General features: G+C 36.6%; 2 protein-coding genes across 3 annotated transcripts in view; one reads left to right on the forward strand and one right to left on the reverse strand.

The window, feature by feature from the left end:
- The first annotated feature begins 1,000 nt into the window (after nucleotides 1–1,000).
- LOC110168259 (ectonucleoside triphosphate diphosphohydrolase 5-like) lies at nucleotides 1,001–16,778 on the forward strand. 2 transcript variants are annotated; one of them, XM_055149787.1, is made up of 14 exons: nucleotides 1,001–1,129; nucleotides 2,967–3,205; nucleotides 3,696–3,775; nucleotides 3,917–4,060; nucleotides 6,330–6,405; nucleotides 6,722–6,757; nucleotides 7,767–7,858; nucleotides 7,939–8,021; nucleotides 8,657–8,718; nucleotides 9,749–9,850; nucleotides 10,332–10,475; nucleotides 11,368–11,424; nucleotides 13,007–13,122; nucleotides 13,926–16,778. In XM_055149787.1, the coding sequence occupies exons 2-14, from the start codon at nucleotides 2,977–2,979 to the stop codon at nucleotides 14,010–14,012; spliced, it is 1,308 nt and encodes a 435-aa protein (XP_055005762.1). In that variant the 5' UTR covers nucleotides 1,001–1,129; nucleotides 2,967–2,976; the 3' UTR covers nucleotides 14,013–16,778. The 2 variants fall into 2 exon arrangements, with proteins under 2 accessions (XP_055005762.1, XP_055005761.1); XM_055149786.1 differs by lacking the exon at nucleotides 1,001–1,129 and adding an exon at nucleotides 1,176–1,613.
- Nucleotides 2,965–19,607, reverse strand: part of znf410 (zinc finger protein 410) — a 31,074-nt gene continuing 14,431 nt past the window's right edge. The window contains exons 11-15 of the mRNA XM_020933729.2: nucleotides 18,403–18,522; nucleotides 10,358–16,931; nucleotides 9,720–9,824; nucleotides 8,661–8,741; nucleotides 2,965–3,131 (exon numbers count right to left, since the gene is read on the reverse strand). Of these exons, the coding sequence (XP_020789388.1) occupies nucleotides 16,831–16,931; nucleotides 18,403–18,522 (221 nt within the window). The 3' untranslated portion in view covers nucleotides 2,965–3,131; nucleotides 8,661–8,741; nucleotides 9,720–9,824; nucleotides 10,358–16,830. The remainder of the gene's footprint in view (nucleotides 3,132–8,660; nucleotides 8,742–9,719; nucleotides 9,825–10,357; nucleotides 16,932–18,402; nucleotides 18,523–19,607) is intronic.

Genomic DNA, 19,607 nt, shown 5'->3' on the forward strand with positions numbered 1-19,607 from the left:
GAACAGCTGAACGGTTTTTCTCCAGTGTGCAGTAACATGTGCTGTTTGAGATTACTACTGCGGACAAAAGCTCGACCACAGAACTCACAGCTGTATCTTCTGTCTTCATTATGTGCTCTCATATGCGCGCTGTAATTACTCGGTGAGGTAAATGATTTCTCACAGAATGAACAGCTGTAAGGTCTCTCTCCGCTGTGAATTCTCATATGAATTTTGAGATAACTCTTTTGGACAAAGCTTTTCTTGCAAACTGGACAGCTGTTTTTAGGTTCATTGTGTACTGCCATGTGTCCTTTGAGCGTTGAGTCTGCTGCAAATGACTTACTGCATATTGAACAGGTGAAAGGTTTCTCTCCTGTGTGAGTTCTAATGTGGTTGTCATAGTGATATCTTCTCATAAACCTCTTCTTACAAAACGGGCACTGATGTACCCAATCAGGAACATCATCATCATCATCATCATCATTTTCTGACGAGTCTCCTTCACTTTCGGACGCCTCCTCATCTGATTCACTAGTCTGTGTCTGTGGGTCAGATTTATTTTTAGGAGACTGACTTGAAGTTTGTGCACTATTTGTGTCTCTGATCTGGACTTGTTTTTTCTGGTTTCCATTAGCCTCTGTCTCTATCTGTGCATCTGAACAGCTGAATGGCGCTTTCCAGTTGTCATCATTGTCAGTATCAGAGGATTGCCCCGTGTCTCCTTCAGTCTTTACTTGTAAATGTGTCTCTGTGCTGGTGTCCTCCCCCTGTGTCTCTGTCTTTCTAGGTTGAAGCAGTGGGGGCTCTTCTGCCTTCACACAGACGCTTTCCTGTGAGACGGGCTGCTGTTCGTCCTCTGGTTTGATGCTCTGCTCCTCTGGTTCCTCTTTAATCTGCGGAGTTTCTATGATTTCCTGCTTCACACTATGGATCAGACCGGCGTCGGGACTCACCGGGAGACACGGTTTCTCCTCATACTCCTCCTTTAGCGTTTGGCCTTTAAACATTTTCAGAAACCGTTGTTTTTAGCTTTAGCTCCGGGCGAACACCGCACACGCACGGAAACCCGGAAACATGGCGTCTATCAACAACACTGACGTAATCACGTAATAAACGATAAACGAATCAACAATTTATAAATTTTTAGGTAAACATTTTATTTACAAATGTTTACTTTTTAAGTATATATATATTTTTTAAGATTTACTTGAAGAATGACCTGAAACTTTTTGCTAGCTCACTCATGTCTTTTTTGAATGTTTTTTTTTCTATGCAATTATTTTTGTTTTCATGTGAACAGTGTACCTTTGTAAAGTGCTATTTTTGTTTATAAAAAAAATAAATCTGGGAAAAAAATAAATAAATAAAAAATCAACAGCACTGACGTAATTACGCTACAGCTGCGGCACCGGTGACGCGCTCATTAACAACATTCTCAGTCCAATCACGGATCTATGAGTCCACTCCGTCTTCAAGTCAATTTTTTAAAACTCTAAACTTCCCCGTACACGTGTCTATATTACATTTGACACGGGCCAGTTGTGCTTTAGTCATGTTCAAGCAATTAGGTGCGGTAAAATGTAAGTTAACGCTAGCATTCAGCAGCAGCTAGCGTTAGCGGGTGAGGCCAAGTAAGTAGAGATCACCGATTTCTTTATTGTTGGTAACTTACTCTACTTTTCATTCCAGGGTTTTCTCTGAACCTTAATATTCCTTTGTTAATATTAGATTATTTGTCATACGTGCTGTATTTTGGTATGTAAGAACTATTTGGCTATTCTAACGTGACCAGACGTCCCTATTTACCCGGGACAGTCTCAATTTGAGCCCTGTGTCCTCTGTCCCAGCAGATTTATCCACAACCTGTGATTTGTCCCAATTTTACACAGGAAATGTCCCAGGTGTCCCTATTTTTGACGAGTTTGACACCTGCCAACAGTAAAGAGAGGCATAAATTGTCATTTGTTTAGGTAAAATACAGAAAAGCTGCTTAAAATGTACAAAATTTCCTTAATTTTCCTTAATTACGCATTCGTTTCACAATTTTATTATTACCAACCAACCCAAACCAAGGATTTTACAGTTTTTTATATCATTTTGAAAATCTGGTCTATTATAAAAATAATGTTTAAATGCCCCATATTATTCTAGGGACCAGAATTTCAAAATAAAAAAACACACTCGATTTGGGGTGGTTGGTAATAATAAAATTATGAAGCGAGTGCGTAGTTAAGGAAAATTATTCTACCCAATCATGACTAACTTGTGTCAGTATAGTCACATTTTCTTTGTCTTTTGGTCATTTTTATGTAGCTTTACCTAAATAAATGACAATTTATGCTTCATTTTACTGTTGGCAATTATCAGACACGGGACATTTCTTGTATAAAACTGGGACAAATCACTGGTTTTGAATAAATCAGGGCTCACAACTGGGACTGACACAGGTAAATAAGGACATCTGGTCAGCCAACATATGCTATTTTCTGGTCTGTGTGATAATGTTTCCTCATCAATTACTGCCCCTACTTGAGCCAGGGCAATTAATTGAATTTTAATCAAGATCAAGATTCAGTCACCTTTAAAAGATAATGAGCAACTTGGGTGTTTTTAATTGACAGGTCTAGAGCCAGCCATCTGTCATTAAGAGCTTTAGAGCAGAGTTCAGACTTTGGAGGAAGAAATTTGAGTATTTTTTTGTAAAATTTTGTTGTTAAATGTCCTAGATTAAAAGTCTGTAATGTTTATGTTCAAGAAATCAACACTGAAAGCCATTTTTATTAGTTTTTAATTAGACAAAAGGTAAAAGAATTGATAAATATGACAAAATATGAAAAAAACTCATTATAATTCATTTTTGTCATATCTTAGCCTTTCTACATACTCGTTTTTGCATTGTCGGCTGTTTACATCATTACAACATCACGTGATCACACCTGTACTTAGTGTAATGACAGTTGTTGTTCTGCCTCTTGCTCTTCCAGAGGTGTGAAGATGGAGGCAGTCACGGTGGTGCTCCTGCCCCTGCTCCTCTGCTCTCTCCCTGGGCACAGTGGAGCTCAGGCTGGGTCCTCTCTCCTGGATCTAACCCACGGCATCAGCAGCCTCCTGCCCAGCCTCAGCAGACCGGCCAACCACAGCCGCATCAGCTACGCCGTGATGTTTGACGCAGGGAGCACAGGGACGAGAATACATGTTTACACCTTTATACAGAGTGACACAGGTAAAATATATGTTTGTCACAAACGTTTGCTACAATATGTAACTTTGTGGAGGAAATGGAGAATTTCAATGCATGCTTTAGGACATTCTCCTTTCAGATAGATATGTTTTATTCCATTTTATGATTATAGCAAAAAGAATAACATTTCCATGAAAACAAGCAGGCATAGGCCCTCCTCAAGGCCAAGTCAGAGTCAGGTTTATGGAGATGCAAGCTTGCTCAGAGTAAGGATGTAGTAGTTTTTCTTTTTTTTTTTTTTTCAGTGCAATGACCAAAGACAAAATGGGGAAAAAACAACATGCTTTTATTTATTTATTTTTTTGGCTAAAAAAGTGATTTTCCATTAATAATATGAATTATTTATAAATTGTATTACATTTTGATGTTTGTTAGTCTGTTGTAATATATGAGTTATTGTGTAATTTCCTCTGTGGAAAGATTAATACACAATTTCATTGATATTCAAGAGTTTTGTTGTTTTTTTTTTTAGATAAGATGCCTATTTTGGACAATGAGATGTTTCAGTCTATAAAGCCTGGTTTGTCTGCCTATGTCGACTCTCCTGAAATGGTGAGTGAACTTGAAACTAGCCAAATTTGCAAAGTTATATTAAGCGGTAATATTAGTCCTAGTCACATTTACTCAATTTGAGATCAGTATTCCAAATTTGTGTAATTTTTGCCACTTCTATGTTGTAAATGGTCTACACAGGCTGGACACACAGTGAGGATGCTGCTGAAAGTGGCCAAACGAACAGTGCCCCGTGTGGAGTGGAAGAGAACTCCAGTGGTGCTCAGAGCCACAGCGGGACTGAGACTTCTGCCACAACAGAAAGCACACGTTCTTTTAGAACAGGTAAACTTAATGACACTCAACACAACACTTCAAGTAGGGTTCTTACAATTTAGCAGCTTTTGAAGGGTTTATAAAAAATACTACATCCTATTGAAAATAATGCACTGATCAGTTATGAAGTGTTTTGTCTTGGATGTAAGACTAACAAGTTTGCGTTAAGATCATACTGACCCACAGCATTCAGCTCCAGTCATATGAAGCTCATTGAAGCTAACATATTTGGAATTCTGACCATGTATTACAGCAACTAAACAGTCAGTCGGGAGCCAGGTGGTTGAAGGTAACGCCCCATTGATCCTGCACTGCACCGCTGTTTTGGCAGGGAAAGGGCACTTAGCAGTGTGGTCAGTCAGACCTGTTGCTAATGCTAGCAGTAGCAACCTCTGGGAAAGAGGTAACCAGATTTGTCTGTTATTAATGTTCATATCTTGATTTATGAACAATATAGCAACATAAAAAAACCCAGGATCATGGTACAGTGAGTTATTATGAACATTTTAAGACAAAAATGATGCACCTTACTCCAGCTGTTACAGTGAGAGGGACAATGGGTTTTACAATATAAAGTGAATTGGAACTGGCATCGATGGAGCCGTAAGCGCCCCATGCTCCCTTCTAATTTGGAACATGACTGCTAGCGGGTTAGCTATGTCCATATACGCCAACTTCTTTGTTAGTTAACTGGTAAATGCTTTCTGCTGCTGCCAAGCAAAGCCATGTTTAAAACATCATTCATTTACACAGTTTTTTATCATTGCTAGTATCACATTGGCTTCCACTCTTAAGGGAAGTGCAGATAAGCAGAGAGAGGATAAACCAGAGATACATCCGTAATACAGCTACAAAGAGTTCTGATATTATATAAAAGAGGCTGAGTGAAGAGTGTAATGTGACGCTTTAGGGTATTTTGACAATAACTAATAAATATACTCCCAGAGGCAATTAATTACGCCAATCTACTGAGGGCATCCACAAATTAGCTCCCATTACAGTTGTTTGCAGACTAGAAAGTGCCCATGTCCCTCTATCAGATGGGGCAGGAGCTGATAAACCGTTATGTCCATATACTGTACTGTACATATTGTTTCCCATTATTAGAAGAGACTACAGTGATCTCTCCCCCCATAGTCTAAAAAGAACATGGACTAGACTGCAGGTTCACCTTCTTATTACTATGGATATGCCTACTTTAGTTTTATTCAATTACAGGTGCTTTTATAGCTCAAAAATACCTAGAAAAAAATAGACATTCTAACTGTGAGCACGGGTTGCATTTCCATAGATCTGACCTATAACTTGGTCTGGTTTGGTCTCCATGATGGTCGAAAGATTTAATGCCACACTGTGAAACATTTCAGACGGAGCAATAACGCCTCCATGGAGAAAAGCATTTGATGGACCCTCCACCAGCAGTTGCATACCTTTTAAACTCCACAAATTCTTTGATAAAAATATATTGTTTTGAAATACAGTCCACTCCACTTTTAGACTTGGTTTAGCCCAAGATTAGACTTGGAATAGTCCTGTCTTAGACCTGGCTTAGATCTGGTGGTACTTAGAAAGCCAAATCTTTTTCTTTGGTGGTACTTGGTGAAAAGTTTTAGAGCTACTACTTTACATCATAGCTTGTAGCCTTATAGTTTTATTTGTTATTCTACTCCCATTTAGTATCTTAATAGTATTCAAATATATAGTTTTAGAAAGTTACATTCAAGGTCTATTTTCTTTTGGTCTATAATTGTTTATCTTTCATATTTCTTATTGACTGCTGTTGTGTACTTGTGCTGAAACACTAACCAACTTCCCACTTTTTTTTTTTTTTTAAATGCATACAAAATCTGCATATTGACTACTTTAATATTATTACAAAAACTTTATTAAACTCAGTGTATTAAATTCAGTGTTTAAATATGAACATATATGAATTATATGATATAAAAAACAGGTCATTTAATGTCTGAAATTCCAAAGAAGATCTAATTTCTTCTAAGGTAACTGAAAATACAAAAGCATGTTACTAAATACATTCAATTATGGTGTTATTTTTCTCTGTAATTCTGGTTTTGTTAACTAGTTTTACAAAGCTTGCCCATGTTTTCTCCTAAATATAATTGTAGTCCAATCATTTTATCTAATCAACTAGATTCAAAAGTTACTAATTTAGTCTAGACATGATAACAGTATGAATCTGTTTTAATGTGTTTGTGGATTTAAAATATTAAATGTAACTTGCATTTAAAGCCACTTAAACCATGTTGGTGTAACTTAGGTTCAACATGTGTTTGACGAGTCTCCTTTCTTGGTCCCAGACAACAGCGTCAGCATTATGGATGGTACAAATGAAGGTAACATCCCCTTTAAGATGCAGTGTGACACATTACTTTATACATAATTATCATCACAGATTACAGTTTTTTTATGCACATACCTTTAAACTGTGATGACACCACGCCACAATGTTGTCGACACATCCACAGGCTCTCATTATGTGGTAAAACATGCTACAGATAGGATTACAATAAGTATTATTATCTCTATTTAATTGTGTCTGTCAGCATTTTTAGCTTGTTTTGAAATGATCAGCGTTTACTCAAGATTCTGATGTAATGTCTAAAGTAAAGTTTGTGATTACTGTAAGTGAAATCTCTTTGTGTTTTGTAGGAATCCTGGCGTGGATAACAATGAACTTCTTAACAGGTCAGGACAGTAATAATTTTGTAATGGCAGTTAACGATCCTATATTATTCATTATTTGAGCTTTTAAATGAGACATATTATGCAAATTTCATATTTAAAGGTTCATTGTGTAACTTTTCCGGTGGAGGGCCTCCCCCTCATATGCTTTTTCTCCATGGAGATGTTATTGCTTTGTATGGAATATTTCACGGTATATTATTAAACCTTTCTATCTTCATGGAAACCAAGCCAGACCGAGTTACAGGTCAGATCTATGGAGAAGCAACCCCGCTTACAGTCAGAACGCCTGCTTTTCTAGATATTTTTGAGCTATAAAACCACCTGAAATTTAATAAATGTAAGGTACAGCTATGTAATGCCATTCTGTGGAACATTCCAAGCAGAGCAATGACATATCCATAGAAACAAGAAAGTGACGGACCCTCAACCAAAAAGTTGCTGCACCTTTAAGAGCTTTAAACCATGATAGAATTCAGTGATTCATGCTTATTTTAGTCATTTAAGGTATATTCTCCTGCAATCAAGGCGCCATTACACCAAAAATTCCAGTTTCCCCTACCCCCTATGCCCACTGTGCCAACTTTGCTCTGTTATTTTTAGTTATTAGTTTTTAGCGCACAGTGTGGCAGTATGTTGTGATGATAAAACATCATCTGCCCTCTTGAACTATTTATTCCTGGAGTATAACTTGAAATACTCTACCAGTCAAAAGTTTAGACACACCATCTCATTAAGTAACTAATGTATGTATATATTATATTTAAATCTTCCAATTAACTATCCTTTGCCTTGTTGAAAAATATTTAGTAGAGTTATTTAACTTTTTTTCTGACTTTGTAGATTTCATTTAAAGTGTTGAAAGTTGTAAGAAAAAATAAATAATAAAATGGAGAGATTCCAAACTTTTGACTGGTAGTTTAAGGTCTCGGAAACGATCTGTCTGATGAAAATGGGGCTGCAGTTTCCTCATTATTTTCACTGCTCTGGATTAAAGATGTCATATTTTCAGGTCACTTGTCATCTCCACAAAATCAGAAGACCGTAGGAATCTTAGATCTGGGAGGGGGGTCCACACAGATCACTTTTCTGCCAAAACTCCGGGTAAATTGTTTTCATTTTTGTAGTTCAGACTGAAATACCCCATATTGGTTGTGATCATAGCGTTCTACTTTCTCTTCTAGAAAACCATTGAGAGTGTCCCAAGTGCAGATTACGTTGCCAGATTTCACATCTTCAATTCATCGTTTGAGTTATACACACACAGGTGAGTTTTATTGCGATATCAACATGTAAATTTTTAATTTTTTTAATTTTTAGGCTGTGTTTTTTCTCAATCTGAAAATGTGTGTGATGTCATGAACTAATACAGAAAGTGCTCCACTGTGTTTTAAACTCCATGCACTAAAATCATTTGGATAATTTCAGGCCTGGAACTGCCCATCTCTACTGAACTAAATGTAAAATGTAGCTGTTAACTTAAGCTACATATAAGCTTCATGACATCACAAAGGTGGAGTAGAACATTTTTAGCTTTGGCAAGGTAGATAAACTAATAATAAAAGGTTACTCAGACATGTGTGAATGAAACAACACAACTCCAGATTCAGTTTTGTGTGATATATGACCTTTTAATATTTAACAGGAACTATTGCTTTTTATAACTGTGACTTTTCCAATTCAGTTAGTTGAGAAAGTCTTTTGTAGCTTGGGGCCCTGGTCTGCCTACCCCATTGTGGCTGCTCTGACTGTGAGCAAAATCTGACACTTTCATCTACTTTATTTGATAGCACCTGTAGAAAATCCCTTTTTTACAGTGTAACGTTATATTAGAGTGACATTTTCAAATCAGATGATAATAATAATAGGTTTATCTTGACGTCTTGTTTATTCCTCCTGCAGTTACCTTGGAAACGGGCTGATGGCGGCGAGGCTGGCAGCGTTGGGAGCTCTGAGGGCAAAAGGTACTGAGTCTGCTCCATAAAAACTAATACATAAAACCACAGGTACAAGAAGTTACACACTGTTTTCTCCAGTTCATAAAGAAATGCATTAGTGTGAATGAGGTGATGTGGCTCTCAGACTAGACAGGAAAAAGCAATATCAATTCTATGGGGTTTTTAAATGGCATATATTACACTATCTTCAGATCTATGTTATTATGTTGTTTCTTCATCACAAACAGACCTGCATTTGTGTTTTGTTTCATTCATACATGTTTAACACATACACACTGCATATTCAGGATGCTCCACTGTGTTTTAAACGCCATACACCTTCACTAGAATCGTTTGGATGATTTCAGCCCTGGAATTGTCTACTGAACTAAAGGCAAAAGGTAGCTGTGTGGAGCTAGCCTGATTCATCAGCCAGTTTCACTTCATGGAAACCGTTGACCTTGCAGCATTAGGATTCGTTCGCTCAACGGTAGGCGGGTACTTTTTTTATTTAACCAATCGCTGCTATTTGGTTGTGACGTATGTAATGTGCCGGAACGCTCAGTGGTGTCCAAGTAATTGCCGGCTTCACAGTTCTTCGCTGATTGGCTGGTGCACTGTTAACAACTCCCGGAGTTCTTGCAAACTGTCAAGTGTATTCCGATTCCTGACCTTGTAGCTGGAGAGAAATTAAATTGAGCGGAGGCACAAGATGGCATGAGCTTGGCTAGTTGGAGCTTGAAAACCTAGAAACTACTGCTTCATGACCTTACAAGGTGGAACAGAGCATTTTGGACTTTGAAGATGTAGACAGACTAATAATAAAAGGGTGAATGAAACAAAACACAACTCCAGTATGTTTTTGAAGAGGTCTCAACATTATAACATGGCTTAAAGCTCACAAGAGTCAATTTTGTGGAATATAGGACCATTTTTCCAACCTTTGGAAAATAGTTGTGAAGCAAATGCAAGTGCTAACAAAGTCCTAATAATACATAAATAAATCCAATCTAGTCAAAACTACTTACATTAGGAGTCTCATGATATGTTCTTCTAGGGTTGGAGTGGCAAGTTTTTAAAAGTTCCTGTTTGCCAAAGAAGTTCAAAGATGAGTGGAGCTTTGGTGGTCTGACCTATCAAGTGAGCGGAGATCCAGAAGGTAATGTTCATTAACTTAAATATCAATAGTCATCTTCACCTGAATAGTCTTAACTACTTTTTATTTACTAAAATTGCATATTAGACCTAGACTTAGGCCTGATATGACACACAGTCTGCAATAAATAAATGGCAGAATAAAACAATTTAGTACGGTAGTTGGTTACTGTGTATCACCCCTCTACAGCTCAAATCTAGTCTAGAACAGGAAAAATAACTAAGTTCCCCAGAAGTACAAAGAAAAAATAAATGTTAACTCTCCAAAAATGATTGCGCCAGCTGTCATGAATTGAATGTTTAGGGAATATAGTACTGATAATTATTGTGACATGCCTAGACATAGACTGACTAAACTCAATACTTCAAATTACCTGGAGTTGCCAATCTCTACTGAACAAAAACTATGAATATACAAATAATTTTATTTAGTTTAGATGACTTTTAACAGTTTTTTGTTCATTTTCATGGTTTTGTCTCTGTAGGCCTGTCTGGATACAAGCCCTGTTACCTGGAGGTGCAGAAGGTTGTGAAGGGGGTCATACACCAGCCCCACGAGCTCCAGGAATCCAGCCTCTTCTTCGCCTTCTCCTATTACTTTGACAGAGCAGTAGATGCAGGACTCATTGGTTAGTGCCTTTCTCTACAACAAAATAATGGTCTACCTGAGATAAAATGACTTGAATCAGAATATGAATTAAGTTTTGAGTAGATTTGAGTAATTTAGATTAGGGATGCATCTGTCAATGATATGGTTCAGCTGATATTGGATCCTAATGTTGATTGGACATATGAATTGATGTAATAAGACTCTATACTTGCAATAGTTGGCCCAGAAAGTCTCATGTTTCAACTTTTACTTATACAAACTGGTACAAAATACAGATATATTGTAGAAGCAGCTCGTAAGCAGATAAAGGTACTGTCTCCATATAACTATAAAGTGCTTTATTGTGCGATAATCACAAAGTGCACATTGGCATGAAGACATAATTCCCCTCTTGTGAAAATGACTTGTAAAGTCTTCAGTGATTAATTAAGATGCTCAAAATGCATAAGGTAAGTTGGGAATAACTTTGGACCACTGCAGTTTTAAAATTAACTAGTTTTTCACATTTCAAGAGCAAAAATCGGGTACAGTGCCTTTAATATACAGTGTTATATGCTCAAGTCTAAACATCTAAGCATCTGTGTTTGCATCTCAAAAAAAGTTGACTTGAGAAATTGATTTGAGAAATGATTTAAGCAAGTCAAAGCAAAATTCTGAATTCAATCCATTTTACAGAGTATATTTTTACAGTGTATACATTTTCATAATTGTGCCAGCAGGATGTTTTTTTGTGACTCAACACTGCCCATGACTCATGGCTGTTATGTGTGGTTTTGATGAGCTATAGGTGTTTTACAGAACCGTCTGCCACAGTAGGCTTAAAGGTCGGCTATGCTAATATTAGGGTGCCCTGTTGTAATGAAGGCGTGTAGGTGGTATTTAAATGACCTGTTTTTCTAATGCTGTTACAGATGGAGACCAAGGAGGAAGACTGGAGGTCAGAGATTTCAAGAGAAAAGCAAAAGAGAGTGAGTTTGAATGTTTTTCCCTCCTGCAGATGTTGACATGTAGGACTGTGCAAACTACTGGAATAGATTGATAATGTTATAATTTCAGATAGAGAAGTAGGCCTGTCACGATAACAACTTACGAGAACCCTTAACCAATTATTTAATTATTTTTCCCAAAATATTCTAAATTGTTTAAATGTAAATGTTGTTTAATGGGCTCTAATAAATTAATAAATAGGTGTGGGACAAGATACAATTTCCACAGGACGAGACACGAGATTGGATCTACAAGAACGAGACAAGATGAGATTTTGACATTATCTATCATATTTTATTCAATTTTTGCTGTAGCACTGCTTTCTGTTACTACAGCTTCTCCAAAAATGTATCTTGCCAGTACTTAACTTTGTATCCAAACCAAACGTAAAAATATGGGGGGAAAAAATCACACAAGAGCATATTCAGCACGTGTGCACAATCTCATTCATGCATCTTGTCCCATCACTAATGAATAATAAATAAAATACCTAAAATAAAAAGATACATTTACCCCATTTTAGTCGTGATGTGGACTGGGCTTGGTCTTGATCTAGTCTAGGTAGTTTTGGTTTAGTCTGATCATTTTAACCCATGTTAGCAGAGTTTTTTGCAGTGTTCAAGGGCTGTGCTCACAGGGCAGAGTTTATTCAGTCCAGTTCTATTAAGATTCAGGAAGTGTTTCAAACAGGAGGCAGCAGTCAATCTTCCACTGGAACAACACTGAGCTGAATGCAAACTCAAACTCACCGCTAAAGGAATATATAATGCGTTAAAAGAAGTTGAAGTTGAATTTTTATCTCTGTTTGAGCAGTTTAGATGATTACTCAAGCATAGATTGGTCTCTCTTGGGGAAACTACTCAAGTAAGAGTAACTGTCTGACTGGACGAAACATCTGATTTAAAATTTTAAGTTATTTGAAGGACAAAACATTAAATAATGCCCAAAATCTATCTTCACACAATAGACTTCAATACCTAGAAATGGTAGGGATAAAAGTATAACTAAAATCTACAATTTTATTTAAAAAGTTACTCAGATGAGTAAAGATTCATGTTAACTGGGTGTTAACCTAGACTTAGACAAACGTTATTGATCATTAAGGTAAACATTGTACCTTTTGCACATAGGAGTTGTTTTGTTTCAGTCACACATGTTTAAGACACAACACTGTTCCATCTTATGATGTGTGATTATACAGGAAATGCTCCACTATGTTTTTATACTCCATATAACTTCACTAGAATCATTTGGACAATTTTAGCCCTGGAATTGCCGCTCTCTAATGAACAAAAGATGAAAAGTAGCTGCTGATTTAAATCACTACATGACATGGTGAGTATTTTGAGCTTTGGAGATGTAGACATAATAAAGGGTTATGCAAACATGTCTGGATCAAACAAAACACAGGCAGATTTTGATGAGGTAACAACATTATAATATTACTGTTGTATTAACAACATCACAGTAATTATTTAAATGTCTGATTGTCTGTTTACAAATGTGGAAATAAACGAATGAAATGAAAACAATGTTTCTTAATGGCCTCATTTCTGTCTGCAGTCTGTAATAAGATGAGCTCGTCCCCTCCAAGTGGTCCTTTCCTCTGTATGGACCTGACCTACATCACCGCTCTGCTCAAAGACGGCTTCGGCTTCAAGGAGACCACAGCGCTGCAGGTGAGACGTCTACACACTTAAAGCTGCACTGTGAACTTTTCTGGTGGAGGGTCTGTCTCCTGCTTGTCTCCACGGAGATGTACTTAGAATATTCCACAAACTTCACAGGTCTGTGAAGAGGCGCAAGAATGGATGTTTTTTAAGATATTTTTGAGTAACAAATAACACCTGTAGATCAATAAATGCAAGATATATTAGTTTATAAGTTGTCCATAATATGGCAATAAACAAAGGTATTAACATCTCCATAGAGACTGCAACTTTTCTGAAGAGAGTCGGCAAGCTAAGTGCACCTTTAACTTTTCTGTTAGGATGGTGTGGTCACTAAACTGACTACCTGCTATTCATTTAAAGCTTTACAATAGATGTTCAAATTTAAAAGTGAATCAAGATGTTCTTTTCCAATGGAGAGTGGTCCTGTTTGTCTCCAAGGTGATATTGTTGCTTTGAATGTTCCCCAGTACAGCATTAAACTAACTATCCATTCAATTAGATGGTTGCTGTATTGCAAAAGAAAAAAAAAAAAGACATTTCTGTGAGCATGGTGACCATACATATAACTTGGCCTGATTGTGTCGCCTGCTGTCTCCATGGAGATGAGAGGTTCAATTGGAATAGGCGATATGCTGCAACATAAAACATTAATGCCATACTGTGGAACATTCCAGGTAAGGTAAAACTACTACCTATATCTAAATCTATAAATCTCCAATACAAGACATTTCATTCTTTAGTATGTTATATTTTTATTTCAATAAATACAAAAGGCATTTAAGTGATTTGGTGTCTGTTTGTGGCCACAGTTGACCAAGAAAGTGAGAAACGTGGAGGCAAGTTGGGCTTTGGGCGCCATTTTGGATCATCTCCACAACATGAAGAAGCTCCACTGACAAAAAGAGACCCTCCCAAACCCTGAAACCTGTGTCTGAGGCTCAACAGTGAACAGAATCAAGTAATGTACACTAAATATCCACACGGGGAAGGCAATAATGACTAAATACGTGGTTCTCAGTCTGTAGTACATGGAGTTCTCTCTAGTTCTTTTATTTAATTTATTTAGAATTTTTATTTTATGCATATTTTTCCTCCTTTGGGTTAGCCTTTGTTTAGAACTATTTTACCCTACTTAGTCTAATTTAAATGGACTATGGAACTTTTTTGGTGGAGGGACTGCCTCTTGCTTTTTTCCTTGGAGATTTTATTGCATTGCATGAAATAAATATGGCATTCAGTATGGCTTATACATCTATATCAACAAGATAATTCAATATAGATAAGTTGAAGTTAACATTCAGGTCAGATCTGTGGAGAGTTTAATGTCATAGAGTGGAACATCAGGCTAAGCAATAATATCTCCATGGTGACTAGCAAGTGGCAGACAGTCCAGCAAAAAAAGTTACCTAGTGCAACTTTAAATCTGGTTAGATCTGGTGATATTCGAGTCAAGAGGTCAAATAGGTACTTGGTGTGAAAAGTTACAAAATTCTCTCTTTAAGTCTTGATAATTAAACATTAGTAAGATGCAGATTTTTGCAGTTCATCAGGAATGTGCTGCTAAAATGTCCCTGTAAAAGTTCAGTTATCGCACTAAACATGAATGAAGCCAAGAATGAACCATAACAGGAACATGAGATGACCATGAAATATCACTCTCGAGATTTGACGTCACTTCCGGGTCTGGCCAGAAACTTCACAGCTGATTTCAAGCTTTGTTTTTGTTCCATATTCAAACAAGAGACAGCTACCTTTCTAAAGTGTACATTTAACCACAAATTGTTTACAATTTCATCTTTATTTTATACATTTAAATTTTTCTGAATCATCTGATGGACCCAGAAGTGACATCGCACTTAACAACTCGATGTGCATATTTAGAAGATCGTACAGTAAGTTTATGTTCTCAACCGTTTTTGAAGAGTTTTTTTTTTTTTAAACCGTTCTTATTCTTGACAATTGTTATTTTTGTTCTTTTAAAAACTATAGTTTAAAAATTCTCTGGCTAAGACTATGAATCGTCCACCTCTAATAATAATGTAATGTTTTTTATTCTCACCAGACACTGTTACATTATATTTGTGATTTTATAACTGCGGTCTTTCTGGTGCTGTACTCTGGTCTGTTACATTTTAGCTGAAAATTGCACATGACAAAAATGAAAATCTACACTGGTTAATATCTGAGGAAACTGGTTTTAAGGTAATACTATACTGAATTAAAGGGAATTATTAACTTGGTAATTTAGACTAAAATATATTTGGCTGTGGAAATTCTAAGCTTCATAGGATTCATTATTTAAACATTCAAACTAACTCTTCATTGACCAAAACTCAAATTCAATCAGTTGTACCAGATTTTTCCCATCTTAAAAACGGAACTAGTTCATTTTAAACAGTTTGCAGTGGTCCAAAGTTACTCCTCAATTACCTTATGCATTCTGAGCATCCTAATTATTCACCATGACGAGTTTATAAGTGCTTTTCACAACTCTGAGAGACCAGAACTGAGTCACGGTAATGCTAGGCTTGTCACGATAACACATGTTGAAGCACGATATATTAGATTATAACAGAAAATGATAATACTGAAACTACTTTATGCCACGGACACAAAAACAAAGCAAGATGATCCCAGTAAAACATTTTTAAATAGTCTGTATCATTAAAAGGTCTGAGCTGCAACAAATTAACAGCAGAATGAACAAATAATTAGTCACAGAAGTTATGTATTCTACTCTCTCCAGTTTAAATCTCACCCTATTACAAAAAAAATAACAAAAAGCTTCCCAACTTCTGCAAAGAAATGGTACACACGATAAATATTGAGCCCCAAAATATATTGTTCCAGTGATCATACATTGAACGATAAATCAATATGGTTATTATCGTGACAGGCCTAGGTAATGCTAACCACGCACTTCCTGATTATCTGACAATACAACGTTTTATAATGCAGATGCCGCACAGAAGACTTATTCTGACTCCAAGAGCTGCTTATACAATATATCTATACTGGTGCAAGACAAATTTTGCTCAATACTTGGGAAGAAATCAGGTACATCGCCTTTTTTTGAATTAGTAATTTTAACCAATGTACATTTTCATTTTTTGTAGTAACAAGCGTTTTAAAGGTGCACTGTGTAACTTTTCTGGTGGAGGGTCTGCCATTTGATGTCTCCATGGAAATGTTACTGCTTTATCTAGAATGTTCCACAATATAGACTGAACCCGTATCTATCACGAGGAAGACAAACAGGTTACAGCAGTTCAGATCTGTGGAGTGTTGTCCCTATTCACAGAAGGAATTATTGTATTTTTGAACAATAGAAACATCTGTAATGAATAAACACTAGATGGATATGTTTAAAGTCACACCATGGAATATTCTAGGCAAAGCAAAAACATTTCCATGGAGACGAGCAGATGTAGGACCCTCCACCAGAAAAGTTGCACAGTGCACCTTTAATGATGACAAGATGGCCGACATGGCACATAATTCAGTCTTACCTCTTCGGTTACAACAGTGAAGCACAAAACGATGCATGGTTCTTATATTTATAGAGACTTTTTAACCCGTGTTGGATTTCTTTGGAAGGAAATGGCTATTTGTAAAAACTATTTGTACTTGACAAAATAAAAGCATTATTATTGTACTACTAATTACATGTATCTACATTTGTGCAGTTTGTGTTTTTGTTATTTTTTTTGTAAGCTAAAGTAGCGTGACCACGTCCTCGTCGTACGAATGTGCATCTGTCGTCATGGAAACAAGGTCGTGAGGCTGAGAGAGGACCACCACGGAGTCTGATGAACCTGGACAAAAGAACAAAACATAAGTACCACTTTATTAGAGGTGGAGAGAGTGAGCAAAACTGTTTACAAGTTATAGTACTGTTACTTTAATATTACTCAAGAGTCTAATCACTCAACTTATAAATATTTTTAAATAATTTGCCTGCTTGACCCAATACATAAGTATAAGTATTTATTCTACTTCAGTAAGAATAACAGTAGGAATAACATAAGTTAAAGGTTCATTACAGTACAGTATGCAACATTCTCGTGGTAATGCTTCACCTGCATGACTCCATGGAAATAAAAACTTGAACCATACATTGCTCCGTACCATGATAGAGGGACACAAGTTTTGTCATGGTGTGGAATATTATAGCATAGGGACAATATTTCCATGGAAACAAGCAGAAGGTGGCCCTATTCCAGGCCAAATAAAAGTCAAGTTTGTAGAGTTTGCAGAGTAAGGATGCATGTTTTTTGCTAAAAAGTTACACAGTGTGGCTTTAATGCACAAATCTGGTATTTTCAATGGACAGACCACAAACATTAGAAAAACAAAATTATCACTAAAGCGGTGTAAGACACAAAAATGTTCACCTGATATAAAATATCTGTGCCCAACATTAATTGGTGCCCTGAAATTGCCAAACTCGACTGAACAAAAGGTAAAAGGAGCTGTTAAACTTGGAAACTACCGCTTGATGACACAAGGTGGAACAGAACATTTTGAGCTTTAAAGATGAAGCCAGACTAATAATAAAGGATTACTCAAACATGTGTGAGTGAAACAAAACACAACTCCAGATATGTTTTGGATGGCGTTACAACATTCTAACACAGCTAAAAGATCACAAGAATAAATTATGTGTAATATAGGATTTAAAAAGTAAGCATACTTGACCATATCTACTAACATTAAAGTTTGCTGCATAGTGGAGGTGATTCGTCCTCTGTCCACCAAAGCCAAAGTGTCCTTAAGCTACCCTCTTTTGTAGAATATTATAAATTTCCCTCACAGTTCATGTTCTTGTCTTTAAATCGCTGATAACTCAAATATATTCTACAGCCCAGTGGAGGGTTGTAGAGCTTTATGGCCTGTAATAAAAAATAAGTGGTGACAATTCTGCTGAGAAGATGTTCCAGGATTCAAACATCAGGCAGACAAATGTTAAGAATAATGTGCATTTTATGGCAAATTATTTGAAAATGACACAAACGTTCACATGTTTTCAAAATGTCAACGTAAAGAGCAGCTGATGTCATCCACATTCTTCGAGGGTGTGATGCTAACTGGAGGCCCTGCTCTGTCTGAGGCTTTGTTAGACTTTAATCTGAGTTATCTGACCAGAAAGAACTTGCTTAGCTGACTTAATCTTTGTGTTAGGAGGTGCTTTAATATATATATACTGGGGTAAGACAAATGATACTTTATGACATGAAAAAACAGGTATATTCCCTTTTTAAATGCCAGTAATAAGACCTAGCGTACCTGGAGCCCTGAGCATGGCGTGGTGAAGGTTCATTGGTTCCACGGCCGTCGTCATGGAGACCATCCCGTCTGTGTTTTCACCATCAACCTCCAGTAAACTGCTCTGTGTCAGCGCCTCGCCTGGAAGCAACATAAGATTTGAGTTTTATACTAGGAGTCTGAGTGTTATTAGGAGTCAAATTATCAGTTAAAGAAAATATTAAAGGTCCTCTATTATGCAAAATTGACTCTAGTGAGCTTAAAGTTGTGTTCCAATGTTGTTACCACCTCAAAAACATTCCTGGAGTTGTGTTTGAGTAATCCTGTATTATTTGTCTACATCCTCTCAGCTCAAACTGTTCTGTTCCACCTTGTGAATGTTATGAAGCAGTAGTTTTCAACTTAACAGCTCCTTTTTAGATTTGGTTCAGTAGAAATGAGCAATTCCAGGGCTGAAATTATCCATATGATTCTAGTGAAGGTGTATGGAGTTCAAAAACACACTGGAGCATTTCCTGTATTACCACATGACACCACAAAACAGAGCATTTTGAGCTTTGAGAGAAGAACTAGATATGTTTTTGATGAGGAAACAATATTATAACATAGATCAGGGAATAAAGCCCTTGAGCATTGTTGAACTTGAGCTATGAAATTATAAAGCCCAAAGCAGAATTTGGAAATACGGGAAATTTTACCAAAGCTGACCAGATATTTCTGTGAGGAGTTTGCAAGTTTCTCCCTGCGTCTGAGTGGGTTACTGAGTTCACTTGGAAATAGTAAAAAATGACCTTGAAAAACATGCACTCTTTCTGTGACTGTGGAAATGCCTCTCCTCCACAGATCAGACCTGTAACTCTGTGCCAACTTCTTATCTCCATGGGAATAATTATAACGCTGTACTTCAGTTAGGAGTATCAGTAATGGTCCATAAAATGTTGTGATATATTAGACGAACCTTTGCGCTCTCTGAATTCTCTATACTCAGTAATTTGTTGAAAGCCAATGTGAGCCTGTTCAGAGCATATTTAAGACACTTTCACACATTTTAATTTAATATGATTCCTCACTGTGCCCCAAAGAATAAAAAATTTGACTGATAAATTTTTAAGTACAGAAACCCATTAATAATTCATGGTCTGTCTTTAAATGTTACTGAAGCTAAGCGTATTTCTATGCACATTTTTAATAACGTGAACAGCTGGAAGCCATATTTTCAATGAATT

The sequence above is a fragment of the Boleophthalmus pectinirostris genome, unplaced genomic scaffold, assembly GCF_026225935.1.
Source record: "Boleophthalmus pectinirostris isolate CB_2022bp ecotype Guang Dong unplaced genomic scaffold, ASM2622593v1 HiC_scaffold_13, whole genome shotgun sequence".
Taxonomy (NCBI): domain Eukaryota; kingdom Metazoa; phylum Chordata; class Actinopteri; order Gobiiformes; family Gobiidae; genus Boleophthalmus; species Boleophthalmus pectinirostris.

Coding starts and splice junctions, on each gene's coding strand:
- LOC110168259 (XM_055149787.1), top strand. CDS start 2,977: ATGGAGGCAGTCACGGTGGTGCTCCTGCCCCTGCTCCTCTGCTCTCTC. Junction 6,406..6,721: donor TATGGATGGTACAAATGAAG/GTAACATCCCCT, acceptor TGTGTTTTGTAG/GAATCCTGGCGTGGATAACA. Junction 6,758..7,766: donor AACAATGAACTTCTTAACAG/GTCAGGACAGTA, acceptor TCATATTTTCAG/GTCACTTGTCATCTCCACAA.